The sequence below is a fragment of the Bos mutus genome, chromosome 7 (genome assembly GCF_027580195.1).
Source record: "Bos mutus isolate GX-2022 chromosome 7, NWIPB_WYAK_1.1, whole genome shotgun sequence".
Classification (NCBI taxonomy): domain Eukaryota; kingdom Metazoa; phylum Chordata; class Mammalia; order Artiodactyla; family Bovidae; genus Bos; species Bos mutus.
This window is the reverse complement of record NC_091623.1, coordinates 79,182,591-79,208,223: the sequence shown is the minus strand read 5'-3', so window position 1 is coordinate 79,208,223 and position 25,633 is coordinate 79,182,591. Positions and strand designations below refer to the sequence as shown.

At 45.6% G+C, this 25,633-nt stretch overlaps 1 protein-coding gene across 1 annotated transcript; it reads left to right on the top strand.

Annotated features, from left to right (window-relative positions):
- The first annotated feature begins 97 nt into the window (after nt 1–97).
- PHYKPL (5-phosphohydroxy-L-lysine phospho-lyase) lies at nt 98–25,574 on the top strand. The gene is made up of 13 exons (XM_005904622.2): nt 98–330; nt 1,150–1,268; nt 2,551–2,710; nt 5,411–5,485; nt 6,090–6,177; nt 6,255–6,371; nt 7,864–7,946; nt 8,199–8,424; nt 21,807–21,961; nt 22,362–22,451; nt 24,129–24,259; nt 24,825–24,905; nt 25,338–25,574. The coding sequence occupies exons 1-12, from the start codon at nt 272–274 to the stop codon at nt 24,872–24,874; spliced, it is 1,353 nt and encodes a 450-aa protein (XP_005904684.1). The 5' UTR covers nt 98–271; the 3' UTR covers nt 24,875–24,905; nt 25,338–25,574.
- Nucleotides 25,575–25,633: the final 59 nt, after the last annotated feature.

Here is a 25,633-nt window from a genome sequence, read left to right as displayed (position 1 = left end):
CCTGGGGCAGCACTAGGCAAGGCGAGCACAAACCCGGCTTCCGCTCGGCACTGTCTATGGAACTTCTCTGGGGTGAGGAACCCACCAGACTCTAGCCAAATTAATTAAGGAACAAACTCCTAATAGACCACCTGGGGGCGGGGCCGCGGAGCAAACAGGAGCCCGGAGTCGCGCTTTGCGATGGGCGGGGCCCGCTGCTGGGGCGTGGCCTTGGGCGGAGCCCGGACGCTCAGCTCAGCCCAGCGTTTCCGAGCGACTGCCCGCGAGCGCTATGGCGGCTGATCAGCGTGGGAAGGCCGCGACTCTGGCCCTGAGGCGGCGGCTGCTCAGGTACAGAGACAGCGGCGTGGGGGCGGCGCGTACGACGTACGCACGTCCGGCGCGGAGCCTGCAGACCTCAGCTCCGCCGGGTCTCGTCCAGCTCCCGAGCCTACGGCCCCTGAGACCCTGCGGCATTCAGCCTGTGGCAGGCGGTCGCTTCCTGCGCCTCCCCCGCAGCGTCTTATCCACCCTCGCAGCTGCAGCCGGGCGTCTGGGAAGACCTCCCCCAGTGGTGGCCCGCTCTCCGGACCTGGGGCCGGCCAGACAGTGACCCAGGAAGGGATTAAAAGTCCAGACGAAAGGTCGGGGTGGGGGGAAGTCGGCTCACAGGCAGCCTTAGAGAAAGTCTACCCTTGACCTGTGTCTGAGGGGCTCTTGGTGGGACGTGGAGCGTGAGGCAGCCTTGGGGTAAAGCTTGGGCCTGGCCCCCAGCAGGGCAGCAGGCTTGGCAAGCAAGGACCGTTAGGGCCGAGAGCCAGCCCTTTTCACACTCTCAGCAAAGAGACACTGCCCTAGGGAGCCCGTGGGTCTGGAGCAGCCACCTTTTTCCAGGACCCAAGGGACTCTGGGCACATTCATTCAGATATGTTGAAGCCACATAGTCTTCAAATGACTTAAACAATTTAAGTTTTAGCAACTTCTTAACCCATCCTTCACCTTTCCAGCCACCTGTGGAGTGGGGGAACTGGAGTCAGGGACACAACACCTTGCACTTCAAGCTTTTGTCCTTTCCAAAAACTGGGAAGATGTTGGGGGAGGCCTGTGATGGGTGGATTTCTTCCTTCAGATCTTCAGACATGGCTGTCCATTTGTTGCCTGTCCCTACAGCAATTCCTGCAGACTCTTTTTTCCTGAGGATCCTATTAAGATTGTCCGGGGCCAAGGGCAGTACATGTATGATGAACAGGGGGCAGAATACATCGATTGCATCAACAATGTGGCTCACGGTCAGTATCATACTTCAGGATGGGGCAGGAGAGGATGCCAAGACAGAACCTAGTTCAGGGGTAATCTTCAGGTTGCAGAGAGGTGCAGGGAACTCAGGTTCAACTTAGCCAGCATCCATGTGCAGAGGAGGCCCAGTCTTTTTATGAAAACTGTGGAAACATCCAAACACTAGCTGTGCTAAAATGCTTACCTGGTGGCCCAGATGGTAAAAAGTCTGTTTGCAGTGCAGGAGACCCGGGTTCAATCCCTGGGTCGGGAGGATCCCCTGAAAGAGGAAATAGCAACCTACTCCAGTATCCTTGCCTGGGAAATCCCATGGACGGAGGAGCCTGGTGGGCCACAGTCCACGGGGTCACAAAGATTCAGGCATGACTGAGTGACTTAACACCACTAAAGCTGTGCTAAACCAGCAGGAGTCAAACACGTAAGTCTAGCGGTTCAGTTCCACTTGGAACTGATGGTGAGCTCAGAGAACAGCAGTCAGCCTAGCCATGATCAGCAACCCAACAGGACCCTGGCCAGGCCCTGGCAGTCGCAGCAAGGCTTTAGCCCTGGTAACCATCTCAGGTCTTGGACGAGGAAACTTAAGTAGGAATTCAGTTAACCAGATGAGGCCACCAGAGCTGGTGGAAGGAAAGGGAGTCCAGTGACCCAGTAGGGAAATTGGAAGTTAGTAGAGCTGAAAGCAGGGGCTTTAGTTTCAGGCTTCCTGGGTTCATATCCCTGTCCTCCACTTACTCCCTCTGTGGTCTTGGGCAAGCTTCAGTCTCTGTTCAGATTGCTCATTTGCAGAATGGACATGATGATACTAGGTACACACCTCCAGATGTTTGGAGGAGTTAGTTCATGTAACTTGCTTTGAGTGTGCCTGACACTTGGCCAGCTGCCAGTCATCTTCATTCTCTGGTTATAATCCTTGGCTGTTGGCAGTCATTACCTCCAGCCTCTCTAACTGGAGACACCCCAATGCCATCTTCATCCCCAAAATCCCACCCCCCCATCTTTGTCAAGAACAAGGCCTCAAGAAGCTTACTTAATAACATGGGTCTTCTAGATCAGGTTTCTGCCAGAAAACTTTGCCTTCTGCCAGAATCTCAGGGACTCCTTTCTAGGGCTTTCTTTCAAGACTGGCACCTCTGTCTTCAGACTCCCTTCTTTGCTCTGTACTTCTCCCATCATAACTGCATCTCCTCTAGTTGGGTTTACAGATTGGGGCTGGGGGAGGCCTGGAGGGATTGGCTGATTGGAGCCAGCCGTATGATAGAGGTGGCCCTCTTGCAGTTGGGCACTGCCACCCTCTCGTGGTCCAAGCAGCACACGAACAGAACCAGGTGCTCAACACCAACAGCCGATACCTGCATGACAACATTGTGGATTACGCGCAGAGGCTGTCAGAGACCCTGCCAGAGAAGCTCTGTGTGTTTTATTTCCTGAATTCTGGGTAAGTGCACTACGGTATGGCCAGCCCCCAGTAAAAGGATGAGGCAGCAGTTTGCTCACATGGGCAAAGCATAGTGTAACCGACTGAGTTTGGAGAGAGGCAGCCCTCAGTGTGCTGGGCACTCAGGCTTCCCAGCTGTAGGCCCTGCTGCTTCTCTGTCAGAACCAGTTTCCTGTTCTCTTTGTAAGGGGTGCCATTACCTCCCTTGTAGGATTGTTGTTGGGGCTTACCAAGGTAATATGTACCTTTGTCTGCTTTAAGACTATAGGGGCATGGTGCTGGGAGCTACAGTCAAAATCCCAGCTCCATAAGGAACAGAAACATCCAAAATTCTTTAAAGAAGTACAAAATAACAAAGAGGAGTCTTGGTCTAGAGGAAAAGTACAGAGAATAGTGAGGCATAGAAGCCGTGGGGGGGCAGGGCCTGGCCTCTTCTGAGAGGGTTGGGGAAGACTTCCCTGAAGAAGTGATGTTAGGCTAAGCACTGACTAGGGGCTAGCTGGATGAGGAGGAAAAAAGGTTGCTGCCAACTCCATTTGCAGTATTCTTGTCAAGATTGGTCATCACACAGAACAGCCTGTGCAAAGGCCTTGTGGCAGGACGAGTATTTGCACCCCAGCACAGTTGAACTGAAAGACAGCCCTTGAGGGAGGGCAGAGTGTGGGAGAAGACACTGGGGAGGGAGCCAGGGCCCATCACTCAGGGCTTCTTTAGTCAAGTAAGGTACTTGTTTATCCCAAGAGCATTTGGAAGCCATCAGAGGGCTTTAATCAGGTAAGTGATGTCACCAGCACTGGAGGAGACCAAGAATGGACACCATCAGGCACCAGTTTAGTGACTGGGTGACAGGAGATGCTACGCTGGGAGTAGCGGTTGCGGCCGAAATGGCAGGTGAAGGCATGTGCACAGGACCAACCCAGTGTGCCCTGGAGAGAAGAATACAGAGGATAATGAGGCATAGGAGTGGGGAGACCTGGTCTCTGCTGCCCTTGTCCTCCCATGTCTCTCAGTAATAGTGATAGTTACCACTCTCTGGAAATGCTTTCTGGTCTTGCTTCCAGAACATTTCATGCTTCTGCTTTTCTGCCAGCTTCTGGCCACTCCTCTGTCTCCTTTGCCAATTCCTCCCCTTCCATTCCTCAGGGCTGATCTTCTCTGAGCCCCTCTCCCTTCCTGATCTCATCCATTCCTGTGTATTATATATTGTCCACATGCTGCTGACTCCCACATTTGTATCTTAGACCCAGATGTTCCCGGTGTGTTTCTGCCTCGAGGTTCTAACCACCCACTTGACTCTGGAACGTGTGTAACATCACCTGTCCGACAGACACAAGAGTTAACCAACTTCGCTAACACCTGGCATGGGACTGTGGCATTGGCTCTTCCTGACATTCCCAGGCAGCTGCCCCAGACCTTCCCAAGAAGGCCGCTGTCCCTCACCACCACCACCACCCCCCCACCTCTCCTGGCAAATGACAGAGGCATGTGCACCTCTGCTGAAGTTAGCAGTGTGCCCTCCTTCCAGTCCTGCATTAAGCCTGTCCCTTCTGTCTGCACGTTGTCTCCTAACTGCATTCCGTCTCTCTCCATCTACATGGCCACCACCTGCTCTCATCTTTGTGTCCTTCTTCTAGTTCTCACTGGCACCTGAATTGCTTTCTACTCCATTGGATACACAGAGAGGCTTCCTCCTCATATGGGAGCTGAATCATGTCCCTTCTCTGATTAAAACTTTACAGTGGCTTCATCTGGCACTAAGAAGAAAACCCAGGCTCCTTCTGCAGCCCTACCTGTCTTCCCCACGTCCTCTCTCAGGCTTCTCCTGGCCTTCTTTGTCGTCTTGTGGTTTTCTGAGCTCTTTTCCTTCACAAGGTCTTTGTGTGCTGCTCACTCTGCATAAGAACTTTAACCTCAAGACTCTACAGGTATGGCCTTAGTCAGCTCTGGCTGCCATAGCAAAACACTGCGGACAAGGTGGCTTAAAGAGAAATGCATTGTCTCATAGTTCTGGAAGTCATAATCCAAGATCCAGGTGCTGGCAGGTTTGGTTTCTTTGAGGCCTCTCTCCTTGATTGCAGGTGGCAACCTTCTCGCTGTCTTCACATGATTGGAAAAAAGCCATGTTTCCAATCATGCACAATCCTTGATGTCTCTCTGTGTGTCCAAATGTCTTCTTTTAAAGACACCAGTCATACTGGTTTAGGGCCACACAGATGGCCTCATATTAAGTTAATCGCCTCTTGAAAGGCCCTGTCTCCAAATACAATCACATTCTGAGATATTAGGAGTTAGGGCTTCAACACATGAATTTTGGGGGACATGATTCAAGCCCCTAACACCCCTTATCAAAGGTAGAGCCCCTTCTAGTTCTTGACGCCCTGTGTCCATTGTAGCACTTACCAAATGATCGTTCTGTCTTCGTTTTTGGGCTTCCATGACACATACTAGAACGTAAGTTCCAGGAGGGCCAGGGCCTGCCTGTTTTCTTAATATTTTTGCCCCCAGCTCCTAGCACATTGAAGGCATTTGATACATATTTATTGAATGAATAAGTGAATGACTAACAAATGGTGTCCTAAGAATCTTCTTGCTGCTAGAAGGGTTCCTCCATTCCCCTCCAGGTTTCTCTGTAGGAAGCAGTTATCCAGGAGGGAAAGCCCTGAACAGCTGCTCAAGAAGTATTCACCTTTTCTGTCATAGGTCAGAAGCCAACGACCTGGCCCTGAGGCTGGCACGCCAGTACACAGGACACTGGGATGTGGTGGTATTAGATCAGTAAGTGCCATTTCCAGAAGCACGGGCCTGCCGCTTATTGGGAATCAATGAGGCTCTGACTTTAGGTGCCTTGGGCAGGAAAGATGAGAGGCCTGGGCCCACAGAGGATCACGAGGACCTGGCCACAAAGACACCCCCATGCGGATACCCAGTGTCTCTTTCCCTCGGCATCTCTTCCGTTATGGCAGCTTCTGGGAAGCAGAGAATGCTTTATAAGGTGGTGAGAATTGGTCCCACATTTTAGGTATTAAAACTGTAACTCCCAGTCTATTGAGTATCTGCTATGTGCAAGACCCAGGCACAGGGTTAGAGCATTATCACATTAAAATCACAACCACAAGAGAGAAAGAGCACCCTGCCCCAACTTTACAGCGGAGAGAACTGAACCCAAAGACTTTAACAGTTAGCCACCATTACATAGCTAATGAGTGGCCTTGTAGGAAGGCTTACTGACTCCAAGACCTGTGCTCATTCCTGGCCCCAGGACTTGGGGGCTGTGTCAGAAAGCTTGGTCTTGCCTGACTGTTTCCTGAGATGGATGGACAGTTGTCAAGGCCAGGCCAGGAAGTACAAGCCTAAGTCCCCTCTCCTTTCTCCTCCCCAGTGCTTATCACGGTCATCTGAGCTCCCTGATTGACATCAGCCCCTACAAGTTCCGGGACCTGGATGGGCAGAAGGAGTGGGTCCACGTGGTATGCGCTGCTCAAGTGGGCAACAGGTCGGTGCTTGCACCCCAGCCTGGATGACGTGGCACTGTCCCTCCCCACAGGCACCTCTCCCAGATACCTACCGGGGCCCCTACCGGGAAGACCACCCCAATCCAGCTGTGGCCTACGCCAGTGAGGTGAAACGTGTGGTCAGCAGCGCACAGGAGAAGGGCAGGAAGGTAACCACATCCATGCAGGACTGGTCCAGCAAGGTGCAAATGTTGCTTGCCCTGGACTGGATCTTGGGACCCTGAGAGAAATTGGAACCAGGGCCTGCCCTTTGGGAATCTAGGAGGGGGGTTAATTGTTCAATTGAGAGTTTAGGTAGAGATATATCCTGGACATTGCTGGAGTCCAGGGGTCCAGGCTAGACTGGTGTGAGTGTGAAGGTGGGCCTGTCGGGGGAGAAGCGGGTACTGACTAATTTTAGTAATAGAAGGTAAGGAGGCAGTAGCCACTCAAGGCAAGGTAAGAAGTAGACAAGGAAAGGCATCTTCAACAGCCCAGTGGCCTGTGCAGAAACCATGTGACTGCAGAGTCAGGCTGTGCAGGCAGAAGATAAACCTAGAGAGGCAGGCGGGACTGTAGGTTAGAGGACTGCAAGTGCCCTTCTAGCTGAGGGGCCAGAGGCTATGCGGGACCTTTACAGAGTTTTAAGAGAGAAGATAATGGGACCAGGGGATGCACTTGAATGGTGTCAGTCTGACATGGTGCCCTGCAAAGGCCCTGTTGGCCTGAGCAGTGGGGAAACGAGAGATTGTCTTACCCTGGAAGAGCAGCAGCCACAGCAACAGTAGAAGGGAGGCAGCTAGCAATTGGTGTGAAGGCTCTCTAGAAGACTTTGCTGAAAGAATGGCAACTGAACACAGGATATACAGAAAAGACTAGCCAAAAACGTTGGCAGAATCAGAGCTGGGAAGCTTGGCTTAGGCATTTCAGATGCTCTGCACCTACTTGTATTAAATCAAGAAGATTTAGTAAGAGATTACTCTGAAGTTTAGCATGGGTGGGTAACCAGTTTCCCACCCCACTGGTCCTTTCTTTATCCCAGCAGTAGCCTCTGAAACAGCTCCAAGGCAGAGCAGAGTTTGGAAGTCATTGCCGTAAGCAAAAGGGTCAGTGATGGGTTTTAAATAGGCCAATGATGAGCTCAGTGTCTGGGTTGAGGCATTACCCTGGTGGCCAGTGAAGGATGGCCTGGAAGAGATGTCCAGTTAGAGAGCAGCTGCAGGAGGGCAAGGCGGAAACTAGCAGATCTGCCCAGGAGGGGAAAGGCGGGTACAAAGATGTTACAGGGATAAGAGTCAGAAGCTGTGCCAGCTGATGGGTGAAGGAGGAGGCTGGATCAAGGATGGGGCCAGATTTCTGTCCTAATTAGGAGGAATGGGATTCACCATATGGGGGGAGGGAAGGAAGAGGTTTATGGTGGAGAAGTCAGTGAATTTCATCTGGAACACACTAAGTACAGGGGGTCTTACTTCCAGGTGGTAAGCATTGATTTGAGGCCTGAAAAAACCACATCGCAAATATTCAGATAACGATGTGGAGCCCAAAGTGGGGGCACGGTGATAACAGTAACTCATGTTTGGAGCCAGCACTGAGCCAGCATCAGCAGGATGCACCAGCTTGCCACTCAGCCCCACCACAGTGCCACTCCCTTCTCCTCCACAGATTGCAGCGTTCTTTGCGGAATCTCTGCCCAGTGTGGGAGGGCAGATCATTCCCCCTGCTGGCTACTTCCCAGAAGTGGCAGGGTGAGTAGGTGGGAGAGGCTGCCTGAGGGTGGGGTCTGCCAGCCTTGCTTCCGAATTCCAACTTCAGCCTGGCCTATTTGCCAGAGTTGTCAAAGTCCCTGAAGAAATAGTGGCTCCCAAAAGGCCAGATACCTGCCTCAGGACCCCACCTTACTTTTGGCAACACCAGGATTCAGAGTCCCAGGACATCTCAGCTCCTGGTTTGCTCCCTCTCACCACAGTCTCCCATCAGCTGTGTGTCCTCTGCCACAGGCACATCCGCAGGGCCGGAGGGGTCTTTGTTGCAGACGAGATTCAAGTGGGCTTTGGCCGAGTAGGCAAGCACTTCTGGGCCTTCCAGCTGCAGGGGGAAGACTTCGTCCCCGACATTGTCACCATGGGCAAGTCCATAGGCAATGGCCACCCTGTAGCCTGCGTGGCCACAACACAGGCTGTGGCAAGGGCATTTGAAGCCACCGGCGTTGAGTACTTCAACACGGTGAGTAAAACCTCCAGACCAGGAAGCACCATGGTAGCTTCTGTGCAAACAAACTCACTGCTACTCACTAATTTTTTGGTAAATGTAATTATTTTTTCATCAGTATTAATAGATATAACCCATATAAACAAAACCTTTTCAGATTCCTCACAAATTTGGGGGAGTATAAAAGGTTCTAAGACCAAAAGTGAGAACCATTGCATTATCATTCTAGTTTTTTCAAATCTTTTTATTAACTTCTGACTTAGTACCACTTTTTCTTTTGATACTTTTTCTGTAAAATATGGTGAGGTGATTTGGTATTTGATTGTTCTACATGTCCTTAGGAAATTGTGGGTTCTCTAAATGTTGTTTGCCAGACTCTCTGAATATCTCTTGGGTCACACTTGTTAATTATGTTGTTTGAATCTTTTATATTCTTGCTGGATTTTTTTTTCTACTTAATCTATTAATAAGGATTATTTAAATATCACACTATGATGAAAAATGATCAACTTTTTCTCATAATACTATTAATTTTTACTTCAGATATTATGAAGCTATTAAGTGTGTGTGTGTATTTTTAGGAGGTGTCATGCCACTTGGCTTGAGGGATCTTGGTCCCCCTACCAAGCATTGAACCTGTGCCATTAGCAGTGAGAGCACAGAGCCCTAACCACTGGACTGCCAGGAAATTCCCAGTATATGTGTATTTTTGTTTTTGTGTGTTCATTGGGAATTGAATCTTTTTCTTGACTGAGTTATAATTGACATTTGTTTCAGGTGTACAACATAATGGTTCAGTACTTGTATGAAAGTAGTGAAAGTGTTAGTCACTGACGTCTAACTCTTTGCAACCCCATGGACTGTAGCCCTCCAGGCTCCTCTGTCCATGGAATTCTCCAGGCAAGAATACTGGAGTGGGTAGCCATTCCCTTCTCCAGGGCATCTTCCCAACCCAGGAATCAAACTGAGGTCTCCTGCATTGCAGACAGATTCTTGACCAGCTGAGCTACCAGGGAAGTCCATTGTACAGGCATTACCACTGTCTTAGTTTTCGTTATTATACATTTTCAATCACCCCCCAAAGCATCCCCATACCCATTAGCAGTCACTCCCCATTGCCTTCTCTCTGTAAGTCCTGGCAATCACTAACTTTCTTTCTGTCTCCGTAGATTTGCCTGTTCTTGACATTTCACATAAGTGGAGTCACACAATATGTGACTTTTTCTGTCAATAGCACAATATTTTCAAGGTCCATCCATTGTCATAGCATGAATCAGTTCTTCATTCCTTTTTTTGAATGAATAATGTTTCATTGTATGAGCATATCATGTTTCATTTATCTCTTCTTCAGTTAACATTTTAACTATTTCCCTTCCTTGGTTATTATGAGTAATACTGCAGTTGACCATTCAGGATGTTTTGGTATTGACATACGTTTTCAACTCTTTGGAGCATATACCTATGAATGAAATTGCTGGGTCACATGGCAACTCTAAGTTTAACTTTCCAAGGAATGATAGACTTTTTCCAAGCAGCTATACCACTTTACATGCAATTTATGAGGGTTCCGGTTTTTTCATATACTCTTCAGCATTTATTTTCTATCTTTTATCATAGCCATACTAGTGAGTGTGAAGTGGTATATTAATGTGATTTGCATTTACCTGATGGCCAGTGGTGTTGAGAATCTTCTTATGTGCCTATTGGCCATACACACACACACACACACACACACACACACACACACACACACACACTCCAATGTATATGACATATATATTCCAATATGTTGTTGTTCTTGTTCAGTTGCTAAGTTGTGTCCAACTCTTTGTGACCCCAAGGGCTGCAGCATGCCAGTCTCTTCTGTCCTCTACTCTGTCCCAGAGTTTGCTCAAATTCATTTCCATTGAGTTGGTAATGCCACCTAACCGCCTCATTCTCTACCACCCACTTTTCCTTTGGCCTACTATCTTTCCCAGCATCGGGTCTTTTCCAGTGAGTAGACTCTTCACATGAGGTGTCTAAAATATTGGAGCTTCAGTTTCAGCATCAGTCTTTCCAATGAGTATTCAGGGTTGATTTCCTTTAGGATTGACTGGTTTGATCTCCTTGCAGTCCAGAGGACTCTCAAGAGTCTTCTTCAGCACCACAATTCAGAAGCATCAGTTCCTTAGCACTCAGCCTTCTTTATGGTCCCAAGTCTCACAGCCATATATGACTACTGGAAAAACCATAGCTTTGCTACAGATCTTTGTCAGCCAAGTGATGTCTGTGGTTTTTAATATGCTGTCCAGGTTTGTCATAGCTGTCCTTCCAAGGAGCAAGTATCATTTCATTTCATGGCTGTGGTCACAGTCTGCAGTGATTTTGGAGCTCAAGAAAATAAATCTGTCACTGCTTCCACTTTTTCCCCTTCTATTGCCATGAAGTGATGGGACCACATGCCATGATCTTAGTTTTTTAAATGCTGAGTTTCAAGCCAGCTTTTTCACTCTCCTTTTTCACCCTCATCAAGAGGTTGTTTAGTTCCTCTTCACTTTATCCAATTAGAGTGGTATCATCTTCATATCTGAGATTGTTGGTATTTCCCCTGGCAGTCTTGATTCCAGCTTGTGATTTATCCAACCCAGCATTTCTCTTGATGTACTCTGCATATAAGTTAAATAAATGCGGTGACAACATACAGCCTTGATGTATTCCTTTCCTAATTTTGAACCAGTCTGTTGTTCCATGTCTGGCTTTAATTGTTTCTTCTTGACCTGTATACAGGTTTCTCAGGTGACAAGTAAAGTGCTCTGATATCCTATTTCTTTAAGAATTTTCCAGTTTGCTGTGGTCTACACAGTCAAAGGTTTTAGAGTAGTCAATGAAACAAAAGTAGATGTTTTTCTGGAATTCCCTTGCTTTCTCTGTGATCCAACAAATATAGGCAGTTTGATCTCTGGTTCTTCTGTCTCTTTGAAACCCAGCTTGTACATCTGGAAGTTCTCGGTTCACATATTGCTGAAGCCTAGCCTAAAGGATTCTGAGCATAAGTTTGCTAGCATGTGAAATGAGCACAGTTGTTTAGTAATTTGAACATTCTTTTGCATTGCCTTTCTTTGGGATTAGAATGAAAAGTGACCTTTTCCAGTCCTGTGGCCACTGCTGAGTTTTCCAAATTTGCTGACATATTGAATGCAGCACTTGAACAACTTTGTCTTTTAGGATTTGAAATAGCTCAGCTGGAGTTCTGTCACCTCCACTAGCTTTTCTCATGGTAGTATTCCTAAGGCCCACTTGACTTCACACTCCAAAATGTCCAGCTCTAGGTGAGTGACCACACCATCATGATTATCTGGGCCATTAAGACCTTTTTTATACAGTTCTTCTGTATATTCTTGCCACCTCTTCTTAATCTTGTCTGCTTCTGTTAGATCCTTACTGTTTCTGTCCTTTATCATGCCTGTCCTTGCGTGAATGTTCCCTTGATGTCTCCAGTTTTCTTGGAGAGATCTCTAGTCTTTCCCATTCTATTGTTGTCCTCTGCTTCTTTGCATTGTTCATTTAAGAAGGCCTTCTTATCTCTCCTTGCTATTCTCTGCAACTCTGCATTCAGTTGGGTGTATCTTTCCCTTTTTCCCTTGCCTTTCGTTTCTCTTTCCTCAGCTATGTGCAAAGCCTCCTCAGTCAACCACTTTGCCTTCTTGCATTTCTTTTTCTTGGAATGGTTTTGGTTACTGCCTCCTGTACAGTGTTACAAACCTCCATCCATAGTTCTTCAGGCACTCTGTCTACCAGATCTAATCCCTTGAACCTATTCATTACCTCTACTGTATAATCATAAGGGATTTTTTTTAGGTCATACCTGAATGGCCTAGTGGTTTTCCCCACATTCTTCAACTTAAACCTGAATTTTGCAATAAGGAGCTGATGATCTGAGCTACAGTTAGCTTCAGGTCTTGTTTTTGCTGACTGTATAGAGCTTCTCCATCTTTGGCTGCAAAGAACATAATCAGTCTGATTTCAGAGACTGAGTCATCTCTTGGGTTGTTCAAAAAGGGTGTTTCCTATGACCAGCATGTTCTTTTGACAAAACTCTGTTAGCCTTTGCCCAGCTTCATTTGGTACTCCAAGGCCAAACTTTCCTGTTATTCCAGGTATCTCTTGACTTCCTACTTTAGCATTCCAATCTCTTATGATGAAAAGTACATCTTTTTTTGGTGTTAGTGCTAGAAGCTGTTGTAGGTCAACTGGTCAACCTCTTTGGCATCAGTGGTTGGGCACAGACTTGGATTACTGTGATGTTGAATGATTTGCCTTGGAAACAAACCAGGATCATTCTCTTGTTTTTGAGATTACACTCAAGTACTGCATTTCAGACTCTTTGGTTGACTATGAGGGCTACTCTGTTTCTTCTAAGGGATTCTTGCCCATAATAGTAGATATAATGGTCATCTGAATTAAATTTGCCCATTCTCATCCATTTTAGTTCACTGATTGCTGAGATGTCAACATTCATTCTTCCCATCTCCTGCTTGACCATGTCCAATTTACCTTGATTCATGGACCTAACATTCCAGGTTCCTATACAATATCATTCTTTATAGCATCAGACTACTTTCACCACCAGAAACATCCACGACTGAATGTCGTTTCCACTTTGGCGCAGCTGCTTCACTCTTTCTGGAACTATTAGTAATTGCCCTCTGCTCTTCCCCAGTAGCATATTGGACACCTTCCAGCCTGGGGGCCTCATCTTCCAGTGTCATATCTTTTTGCCTTTTCATACTGTTCATGAGGTTCTCATGGCAAGAATACTGGAGTGGATTGCCATTTTCTCCTCCAGTGGACCACGTTTTGTCAGAACTGTTCACTATGACCCATCTGTCTTGGGTGGCCTTACAAGGTGTGGGGCATAGCTTTATTGAGTTACACAAGCCTCTTTGCCATGACAAGGATGTGATTCATGAAGGAGATTCCAATATATATGACATATATATATATTTTTGAAATAATATATCCTTTGCACATTTTTTAATTGGGTTACTTGTCTTTTTTTATTTTTATTTTTTTTGCTGAGTTTTAAGAGTTCTTTATGTATCCTAAATACTAGATTCTTATCAAACATAAAATTTTTCTCCCTTTGAGTTGTCTTCTTTTGAAGCACAAAAGTTTTTAATTTTGATGAAGTCCAGTTTATTTTTTCTCTGGTTGCTTGTACTTTGGAGTCATAGCTAACAAACCATTACCTAATCAAAGATCAGGAGGATTTACACCTGTGTTTTCCTCTAAGAATTCTCTAGTTTTAGTTCTTATATTTAGGTCTTAGATCCACTTTTAGCTAATTTTCAGATGGTATAAGCTGGAGTTACTCGACTTGGCATCCAGTTCTCCCAATACCTTTTTGCTGAAAAGACTATTCTTTGTTATATCTTACCCCATTAAGTGGTCTTAGCACCCTTGTCAGGAATCAATCAATCATAAATATATGGATTTAATGGTTTCTTTATAAACTTTCAGTTCTGTTCTATTGATCTGTATATCTATCCTCTTGCCAGTTGCACACAGTCTAGACTACTATACTTTGTAGTATGTTTTAAAATCAAGAACTGTCAGTCCTCCAGTCTTTGTTCTTCTTTTTGAAGATTGTTTTGTCTGTTCTGGGTCCCTTGCATTTCATTGTGAATTTTCAGAATCAGCCTGTCAGTTTCCATCAAAAAAGCAGCTTGGAGTTTGATAAGCGATTGCATTGAAGCTGTAGATCAATTTGGAGAGTATTGCCATCTTAGCAGTATTAACGGAGAAGGCAATGGCACCCCACTCCAGTACTCTTGCCTGGGAAATCCCACGGACGGAGGAGCCTGGTAGGCTACAGTCCATGGGGTCGCTAAGAGTCAGACACGACTGAGCGACTTCACTTTCACTTTTCACTTTCATGCATTGGAGAAGGAAATGGCAACCCACTCCAGTGTTCTTGCCTGGAGAATCCCAGGGACGGGGGAGCCTGGTGGGCTGCCGTCTATGGGGTCGCACAGAGTCGGACACGACTGATGTGACTTAGCAGCAGCAGCAGCAGTATTAAGTCTTCTAATCTGTAAACATATCTGCCCAATTATGTAGGTCTTTGATTTTTTTCAATGATGTTCATAATTTTCTTCATAAAATGATGAAAAAAAAATTTTGGCTGCACTACACAGCATGCAGGATCTTAGTTCCCTGACCTGATATCAAACCTGCACCCCCTGTAGTGGAAGCATGGCGTCTTAACCACTGGATTGCAGGGAACTCCCTGTAAAAGTCTTGAACTACTTTTATTAAATTTACTCCTAAGTATTATATTGAGAAGGCAATGGCACCCCACTCCAGTACTCTTGCCTGGAAAATCCCATGGATGGATGAACCTGGTAGGCTGCAGTCCATGGGGTCGCTGAGTCGGACACAACTGAGTGACTTCACTTTTACTTTTCACTTTCATGCATTGGAGGAGGAAATGGCAACCCACTCCAGTGTTCTTGCCTGGAGAATCCCAGGGACGGGAGAGCCTGGTGGGCTGCCGTCTATGGGGTCGCACAGAGTCGGACACGACTGAAGCGACTTAGCAGTAGCAGCAGCAAGTATTATATTATTTTTCATGGCTTAATAAATGGAATTGTTTTCTTCATCTTACTTTAAGATTCTTCATTTATGGTATATAGAAATATAGATGATTTTTGGATATCAATCTTGTATCATGCAACCTTACTGAATGCATTTATTAGCTCTACTAGTTTTTTACAGATTCTTTAGAATTTTCTATGTACAAAGTCATGTCACCTGTGAATAGAAATACTTTACTTGTACCTTTCCATTCTGAATGCCTTTAATTTCTTTTTCTTGCCTAACTGCCCTAGACTCTCCAGTGTAATGTTGACTAGAAATAGCAAGGGTAGACATCTTGTCTTGTTCCTAATCTTAGGGAGATACGTTCAGTCTTTCACCATTGGGTATAATATCAGCTGTGAGTTTTTCCTAGAAGCATTTTATCAGGTTGAAGAAGAATTTTTTTCCTAATTTGTTGAGAGCTTTATAATGAAAGGCTGTTGTTTGTTTGTTGTGCTCTATTGGGTCTTGGTTGTGACCCACAGGCTTTTCTAGGGCCAGGCTTCTCTCTAGCTGCAGAGTGCAGGCTGCAGAGCATACAGGCTTAGTAGTTGGGGCACGCACGCTTAGTTGCCCCGCTGCATGTGAGACCTTAGTTCCCCAACCAGGAACCAAACCCATGCCCCGTTGTGGAGGGCAAATTCTTAACCCCTGCACCACCAGGGAAATCTGGAAAAGCTGTTGGGTTTTGTCAAATTCTCTTTCTTCATTTATTGTAATGATCGGTGATTTTTTTTGTCCTTCATCCTATTAATATGGTTAATATTTACATTCCTGAGATTAAGCCCACATGATCATGGTGTATAATCCTTTTTATATGTTGCCAGATTCAGTTTGTTCTTATATTTTTGGAGGATTTTATATCTAGTTCTTAAGAGATATTGATCTATAGTTTTCTTGGGATATCTTCGTCTGGTTTTGGTATCAGAGTAACACTGATTTCAAAAAATGAGGCAGGAAGTGGTCATGCCTCTTCTGTCTTCTGGAAGACTTTCTGAAAGATTGGTGGTAATTCTTTAAACATTTTGGTAGAATTCACCAGTTGCTTTGTGGGTTTTTTTTAAATTACTGATTAGTTGCTTTTACTCGCTTCAGGTCTGTTCAGATTTTCTATCTCTTCTCAAAGCAGTGTTAATACTCTTTATCTTTCTGGGAATTTGTCTGTTTCATCGAAGTTATCTAGCTTGTTGACATATGTTCATATTATTCCCTATACTCCTTTTTACCTGTATAAGATTGGCAGTGATATATCCTCTTTCATTCCTGATCTTCATAATTTGACTCATTTTTATCTTGGTCAGTCTAACTGATCTCTGTCAATTTTGTTGATTTTCTCAAGGAATCAGTTTTTGGTTTTTTGGTGGGTTTTTTTTTGTGTTTTTCTGTATTTCTGTTTATTTCCACTATATAGCTTTATGATTTTCTTTCTTTTTGCTTTGGGTTTAGTTTGCTCTTCTCTTTTATATTTTCTTAAAGTGAAAGTATTCATTTGAGTTTTTTTAACAAAAGTATTTACAGATACCAAGTTTTCTGTAAGCAGTACTTTTATTGCATCCCATGAGTTTAGATATGTTGTGTTTTCCTTTATCTCTAAATATGTCCTAATCTTCTTTATGACTTCTTTGACCCATTGTTTCAGTTAATTTCTACATATTTTTTAGTTTTTCATTGTTCTTTGTTTCTAGTTTTATTCTGCTGTGGTGAGAAAAGATACATTCTAGGATTTCAGACTTTTAAAATATATCAACACTTGTTTTATGGCCTAATATATATAGTCTGTCGTGGAGAATGTTCCATGTGCACTTGAGAAGAGTATTTATGCTGCTTTTTTGAAGTGGAGTGTTCTGTAAATATCCGTTAAATCTAATTGGCTTATAGTGTTGTTCAGGCTTATTTCCTGGTTCATCTTCTGTCTAGTTTATTATTGAAAATGAGAGACTGAACTCCCAACTATTTTTGTTGAGTTCTATATTTCTCCTTTCAGTTCAGTTTTTATGTATTTGGGGGCTCTATTGTTAAGTACATAACTCTTTTATCATTATAAAATGTTTTTCTATGTTGCTAATAGCATTTTTAACCTTGCAAGTCTTTTATGTCGGATATTACAATAGCCACCCCCACTCTTGGTTTCTGTTAGCATGGCATACATTCACTCTCTCACTTTCAACCTACTTGTGGATTTGAGTTACTGTCTGATGTCCTTTCACTGAAGAAATACTGTTAGTATTTCATGTAAAGTAGATCTGCTGCTGACAAATTTTTTCAGTTTTTTGCTTATCTAGAATTATCTTAGTTTCTCCTTTATCTTTTTTGAAATTTTTTTCCCACACCATGTGGCTTGCGGGATGTAGACTGTTACTTTCCCTACAGGGATTGAACTCAGGCCCTTGGCAGTGAGAACGTGGACTCCTAACCATGGGACCGCCAGGGAATTCCCATCTCCTTTACATTTGATGGATACTTTTACTTTATATAAAATTCTGGACTGACAGTATTTTTCTTTCATCACTTTGAATAGGTCATCCCACTGACTTCTGAGTTTTAGGGTTTCCAAAGGGCTTCCCTGGTAGCTTGGTGGTAAAGAATCTGCTTGCCAATGCAGGAGACGCAAGTTTGATCCCTGGGTTGAGATCCTCTGGAGAAGGAAATGGCAAGCCACTCCAGTATTCTTGCCTGAGAAATCCCATGGACAGAGGAACCTGATGGGCTACAGTGCATGGAGTCACAAAAGAGTGGGACATGACTTTGCGACTAAAAAACAATGGTGAGGAATCAGCTATTAATCTTGCTGAGGATCTCTTGTACGAAATGAGTTGCTTCTCAATAATTTCAATATTCTTTTTCTGAGGTGTAATTAACATAGAACATCATATTAGTTTCAGGTGTACCATATGATTCAACATTTGTGTATGTTGCAAGATGATAACCACAGTAAGTCTACTTGACATCCCTCACCAAAAAAGTTAGTGTTTTTGCCTTGTAATGAGAACTTTTAAGGTCTGTTCTCTTAGCAGCTTTCAAGTATACAGTACAGTATTACTTATTTGTCTGCCTGTTTGCTTGTTTTGGCCACACCACGGGCATGTGTGATCTTAGTTCCCCAACCAGGGATCAAACCTGTGCCCCTTGCAGTGAAAGTGCAGAGTCTTAACCACTAGACTGCCAGGAAGGTCCCCAGTATTGTTAACTATAGTCACCATGCCGTACATTACATCCCCGTGATTTATGTGTTTTATAACCCATTTCACCCACCCTCTTTGCTTTTGTCTTTCAGTAGTTTGGTTATGTTGTGTCTAGGTATGGAATATTCTACCTGGAGTTCATTGAGTTCCTTGGATGTTTAAATAGTTGTTGGGGTTCAGTTTTTGGGGGGGTTTTTAGTCAAATTTAGTAAGTTTTTTACCATTGTTTCTTCAAATATTCTTTTTGCTCCTTTCTCTCTCTCCTCTCCTTCTGGGATTCTCCTTTGCGTATATTGGAATGTTTGTGTCCCACGGGTCTCTGAGGCTCTGTTCATTTTCTTGTCATTCTTTTTTCTTTCTGATTTTCAAACCTGACATATCTTCAAGTTTACTGATTCTTTCATCTGCCTGATCACATCTGCTGTTGACCTCTTAGTGAGTTTTTCATTTCAGTTACTATGCTTTTCTATTGACTTTTTTATAAATTCAGTTTATTGATATTCCAAATTTGGCAGGACACTATATTCGTGTTTAGCGTTTTAGTTCTTTAGATACGATTTCCTCTAGTGTTTAAGCATATTTATAACATCTGATTTAAAGTCTTTGTCTAAAAAAGAAAAAGTCTTTGTCTAATGAGGCCATCATTGAGCTTCCTCTAGAACAGTTTCTATTGATTCTACCTGCCCCACCACTACCACTGCCCCATATATGGACCATGCTTTCATGATTCACAATTTTCTGTTGAAAATTAGATATTTAAAATAATGTAATATAGAAACCTGGAGAAGGCAATGGCACCCCACTCCAGTACTCTTGCCTGGAAAATCCCATGGATGGAGGAGCCTGGTAGGCTGCAGGCCATGGGGTCGTGAAGAGTCGGACACAACTGAGCGACTTCACTTTCACTTTTCACTTTCATGCATTGGAGAAGGAAATGGCACCCCACTCCAGTGTTCTTGCCTGGAGAATCCCAGGGACAGGGGAGCCTGGTGGGCTACCGTCTATGGGGTTGCACAGAGTCGGACAAGACTGAAGCTACTTAGCAGCAGCAATGTAGAAATCATTTTTCCTCCTCATGGTTTGTTGTTGTTTGTATATTGCCTTTTCTAAACTAGTTCTGTAAAGTCTGTGTTGTCATGCGTGACCACTGTAGTCTCTGCTTGGTTAGATTTGTGATCATCTAATGACTAGATAGACATCTCCTTACATTGCTGAAACCAAGAGTTGTGTCAGTCTTTGACAAGGGGCCCTATGTGTGTGTTGGCACATGCCTTCAGCACTCAGCCAAGCAGTTGACAACTCTGCCTTAGCCTTTATTTCCTTCTTCTGTGAACCCTCAAGTTAGCTGGTGGTGAGAGCTTAGAGCTTTCCCAGGCTTCCTGAACATGCACATAGCATGGGATGTGAACGTATCCCTACACATCTGCATGGCTTTCTAAATGCCCAGGGAAAAGCCCAGGGGTTTTTTCATTTTCCTTCTATTGTTCCCCTGTGGTGATCTTGGGAAAAAGACCTATCTGTTATGCTAGTTCAGCATGTTGACCAGGCCACAATTCTAAACCAAAGATGCTGTGGGTAGGGACTTCGCTGGCAGTCTGGTGCTTAAGACTTCACCTTCCAATGCATGGGCTTGATCTCTGGTCAGGGAGCTAAGATTCCACATGCTCCTAGGCCAGAAAACCAAAACATAAAACAGAAGCAATACTGTAAAAAATTCAATAAAGACTTTAAAATTGTCCACATAAAAAAAAAAAAAAACCAATGATACTATGAGTAGAACATCCCACCTTGTAATGAGTTCACAGTTGGTAATAATATACAATTAGTAACCTCAATTCATCCCCTGTGTCCATTCCACATATAATTTGTTGTGACATTATCAGAAAGCTGCCTCATAGCAGAATCACCTAGGAAGGTTTTTATGATCTCAGGTATGAGATTGATGGTCTACAGCATACCACTACATAACCATTAGAATAGCTGCAATTAAAATGCCACAATTCCAAATGTTTTTGAGGATGTGGAGTTCCTGGGATTTCATAGCCTCATGGTACAAGTGTAATATGGTACACAACCACTTGGGAAAAGTTTCACATTTTTTATAAAGTTAAATGTACATTTATCAAGCAGTCTAGCAGTTCCATTCCTAGGTATTTACCTAAGAGAAATGAAACCATATGTTAACAAAAAGACTTTATTATAAATTGATAACAGTTTTATTCATAAATAGACAGAAATCAAAATAAGCTGAGTCTATCAATAGGAATTTGGATAAACAAATTGTAGTATGTCTATACAACGGAATACTATACAGCCATAAAATGAACCATCTACCAATACACATATTATGGATAAGTTTTTAAAAACATTGAGCAAAAGCTAAGCACAAAAGTGTTCATATTTTGTGATTCTATTCATATAACATTCCAGAAAAGGCAAAGCTGTGGTGAGAAAGCAGGCCAGTGGTTACCTGGGCCGTAGTGGAGGGGGGCATAAGGAAGTTTGGGGAATGGTGGAAATGTTTGATATCTTCATGCTAGTGGAGTTTCTACAAGTATATACATTTGTCATATGAGTCGGACACAACTGAGCAACTAAGCATAGATTTGTCAAGTCACACTGAACTATATACACTTGAAATATATGCAGTTTATTGTATGTGTGTGCTAAGTTGCTTCAGTCATGTCCGACTCTTTGCAACCCTATGGACTATAGCCCACCAGGCCCTTCTGTTCATGGAATTCTCCAGGCAAGAATACTGGAGTGCATTGCCGGGCCCTCCTCCGGGGGATCTCCCTAACTCAGGGATCTTATGTCTCCTGCATTGGCAGGTGGGTCCTTTACCAGTAGCACCACCTGGGTATGTATACTATACCTCAGTAAAGGTTCTAAGATACACTTTAAAAAAAAAAAAAAAAGATGGTCTGTAGGAGGTCCCCTAGCCAGATAGGCTAGGTTTAAGTCAGACATAACATATTTTTATGTGAAGTCCCTTCTTTTAAGACATTAATACCTAATTCAAAACCTTTAATTATGCCACACAAGCCAAACAAAATGAATCCTCAGGCTCCATTTGGCTCACAGGCAGCCAGCTTGTGCTCTGCGCCCTAAAATCTACCTTGAGCTCAGCCAGTAAAGCTGTGAGCTAAAACTATACAGAGTGACTTTTCCTGGGTGTGGCTCTGGCATGTTGCTCTTGACTCTCCTTGAAAGAGGTGATGGGTGGTACAATGAAGTGGGTCTGGGTCCAGTCCACAAGATGGGATCCAGAAGCCTTTTGACAAAAACCAGCTCTTTGGGAATGCCCAGAACACCCTCTCTTCTGATTTTTGCATCTTCCTGGGGATCCTTCTGCATCCCTGGCTTTCTTACTGGATCCCTGCTAATGCATCTCCAGTAGTACCTGGAAAGGCGGGGATGATCCATGGGAGCCTCAAGAGAACCCCATCTGCTGCCCAGAACACTTGAGTCATTGGTTCATGCCTATCCTCACCTGCCTTTGGAATGTGTGTGGCAGTTCTGCTGCCCCTCACGCTCCCTGGGGCATGGCCCACTCTGCTGGGCACCTGAACTGCCCTTTGTCCCCTGGCTCAGTTTGGGGGCAGCCCAGTGTCCTGTGCTGTGGGGCTGGCCGTCCTGGATGTCTTGGAGAAGGAGCAGCTGCAGGCTCACGCAGCCTGTGTGGGCAGCTTCCTGATGGAGCTCCTTGGACAGCAGAAAGCCAAACATCCCATTCTTGGGGACATCAGGTGAGGCTAAAAACAGTAGTCATTATCTGCCAGGGGCCTGGTATGGTTCCTTCATTCACCTTGTCACTCCCACCTGGCATGGTGGCAACTTATCTCCACAGAGGAGGAACTGAAGCACCTATAGGTGCTGTTGCCCAAGATGGCACCTGGCGGGAGGTGGGGTGGTGAAGCCAGAATCAGACTTTACTCTGTCTACACTGAGGGTTCCTCCCTATCACATTTAGTTCCTGGAACTGACCACCCTCTGAGGGTTCCTACAACTCTCAGCCTCCCTGGGAGGTAGAAGTGTGAGCCCTGGTCAGCTTTCTGACAGGGGACTGGCTGACACCCAAGCAGAGGGTGAAAGCAAGGACCTCGATCCCTCAAGCCTTGTCTCCTGCAATGTCACCTTCTGCTCCAGGGGTGTTGGGCTATTCATTGGTGTGGATCTGATCAAAGATGAGGCCACAAGAATGCCAGCAACCGAAGAGGCTGACTACGTGGTGTCCAGGTATTTTTTTCTTGAAACAAGTTGCATTTGTAGTGTCTACTGCTCTGACTGGGAAAGAGCTCCCCGCTTGCCTCTCCTTTTTGACCCACGCCCCCAGACATGCTGGGCCCACAGAGTGCAGGTCATTCCCAGCCTGAGCAGCCACTTCAAACAAGACAATACCAAAGCTGCTGGAGCTCAGACACAGGCAACCACAAGCCTGCATTTCACAGCCCCGGGCTGCCTGAGAAGCAGCTTCTCCAGAGCCACAGCTGGGACTATGGCAGCAGACTCCCTGTTCCTAGAGGTTTTCAGATAGACTCCTGCTCCTCATCTGGGGGGGTGTCTGAGGACTCGGCATCTCAAGACTCAGCCCTCATCCCAGCCCTGGCTTGCATGTCCACTTGAGCCCCAGGACCCTTCCCCTTCTTGTTTAGGTATTCCCTTTTTTCTTCCATTCTTCACTCCTACCCACTTCCCCCACCTTGGAAAACCCATCTAGTGTTTGATGTGTATTCTTACTCAAGTTGTAAAATGTGCATCCTTGTTTTGAATCACACAAACTGTATTGATGTAAAAACCTCTCCACATGGTTTTGGACGTTGACCCCTCCTGCATGGCCGCCCAGCCCCTGCCTCCTTTCTGCTGAAGCACATCCACCAGCTTGCCCACCAGTTCTCGCAGGGAGCCTCAGGACTCAGGAATTGAGAATGACCTCTGGGAAAGAGGGAGCCAGCTCTTCAGCCAAGCCTGACTGCCTCCATCTTGCAACCACCCCTCTCTGCCCCCCCCGCCCGAGCCCCGTGTAGTTTCTCCAGTTGAGTGAAACAACCCTGCTAGGAGCCAGAGCTGGATTTGAAGTCAGAACCTGGGCTTCCTAGCATGGCTGTTGTCAGTGCCAGGAAGACCGGGATGGGATAAGGGAGCTAGAGGCAGGCTGAGGACACTGTTCCTGACAAGACTTACATAAAAGTAGTAAATTTAAAAAATGAGAGCAGGGGGTCAGAGAATGTAAATACAGTCACATCAGACCCCTTCTCTGAGAGGCCAAAATACCTTCCTGGGTTAAAAGTATAAATGTGGACTATTAAAAGTTATTACTAGGTACCAATGATAATGCTGAAGAGAGTAAAGTCATCTTCCAAAAAGAACTGGAAATGAAAACTGGATAGTCCAGTCTGGAGTTACAAGATAATCTGGGGGCAGGGTAGAGAAGGGGGTGGCAGGAGTTACTGAAGCTAGGCTACATGAATTCACTGCACTGTTCTATTTGTGAATGCTGGACCCTTCCTATAAGGAAAAGTAAACCACACATGACATAAACCATACATCAAAATGGAAAACACAGGGAACCTTGACATCCACATTGTAGCCCTGTGGCCATTCTGTTTGGCTTATGCTGGGCCTCTAGGAATGGATGGAGCAAGACCCCTGCTCTGGGGGCGGGGAGGGGTGGCAGCAGCCTCAGGGCCAGGGCACCTCACATGGGGTGCTATGCTTGTCTTTGATGCTGGGCCATAAAGTTGGGCAGGAATCTGGGTAGGGGTTGGCCAGTGTTGTTATTTTGGTGGGAAGTGGCTTGTGGTGGGTTCTGAGAGCAGTATGGCTGCCAATACCAGGCTGAGAAAAGTCTGGAAGATCTGTATGAAGTGCCCTTGGCCAGTGGACAGCAGGCCCTGCTGTGTCCTACCTTCACAGGCTTAAGGAGAACTACATTTTGTTGAGCACCGACGGGCCTGGGAGGAATGTCCTGAAGTTTAAGCCCCCGATGTGTTTCAGCTTGGACAACGCACGACACGTGGTAGCAAAGCTAGACGCCATCCTGACAGGTGAGCCTGGAGCCACAGCCTCCCAGTATGCCCAGGGACAGGGGTCTGACAGCTGAGCCAGGCGTCCTCTGAGCAGTGCAAGGAGTGGGAGCTGAAGTTGAAGTGGAGGCCTGTTCCTGCCTGTGCCCCCAAAACTCGGGAGCCCTGAGCAGGCACCAGTGTAGCATGCAGGACAAGGGAAAGCAGGGCTGGGCCTGTCAGAACTACAGTGGGAGATTTCCATTATATCTTATAGCTTCTTATACCCTCATAGCTTCCCTGAGACAGGTGGCAGCAGCTTTGTTTTTCAGTTGCTAAGTGGCTAAAATGAGATACGCATTCAGGACAGATTCAACGCAAAATCCCTTTCCACACTGCTAATCATTTAGGAAAGTCAGGGTCTCCCCTGTAGACTCCCCTACAGCCCAGCGACAACCACCCCACCACCCCTGACCAGATTACTTTCTACTGTACTGCCCCCAGGTCTCCCTAGTAGACACATCTGGAGGTGGAACAGGACCTGCTGGGAGAAGGGAATGTATTTTTGAAGGTGGACCATTTTGAGTGGTCCTGTGGTATTTTTCAGACATGGAAGCGAAAGTGAGAAGTTGTGAGACCCTGAGGCTCCACTCCTGAGGCAGCCCTGCTGAGAGGTATCTTTCTCTAGGTAAGTGGCCTTGCTTCTTGTTCCCAGAAGACCCAGAATTGGCTTCCTTACCATCCATCAGCAGCTCGTATGTTTATTCCAAGTGGTGGACCTTTCCCACAGGTTAATTTCAACACTGGGAGGCTCTGGGTGCCTCGAGCTCCACATCCCTCACCCCTGAAAATCTTGAGTCCTTAAGTTTGCATTTGATAGCTATTTCCTTCCCCAGCCAGTTCCTCTATAAAATACAGAACTTTTGCGAGGCTTTATCCACCCTGGCCCCAGACAAGTGCTGCATCTTAAAACCAGCTATCTTAGGTCTCAGGTCACTAGACTTGGCACTCCAGCCAAGCCAGCAAATACCACTACCAGATGGGGCTGTTACATGACAACCAGGAGGGACACTGTTGCCCAGATCCAGCTGGTCCTTTGTGTATCCCCTCTTGTCTTTAGGTTTCACAACTTCGCTGGGATAGAATCCCATTTTCAATGGCAAGTCAAGACAGGTGTTCCAGGGTGCTCCAGACTCCAACTGGCCTGGGCCAGCGTCCCCATTGAAGGTGTAATCCTCACTGTACTGTCTTCACCTCCTTGAACAACTGCCTCCAACCTCTGCCACTCCACTTTCTTTAAAGCTGCGCCAAGTCCTAAGCAGGGCCAAGTCATTAAAGGAAACTAACCAAAGATGAAGACAGTGTGTGGTTATGCCTGACAGGATGCCTTAGGAGGTCGTGGAGGATACTGGAGCT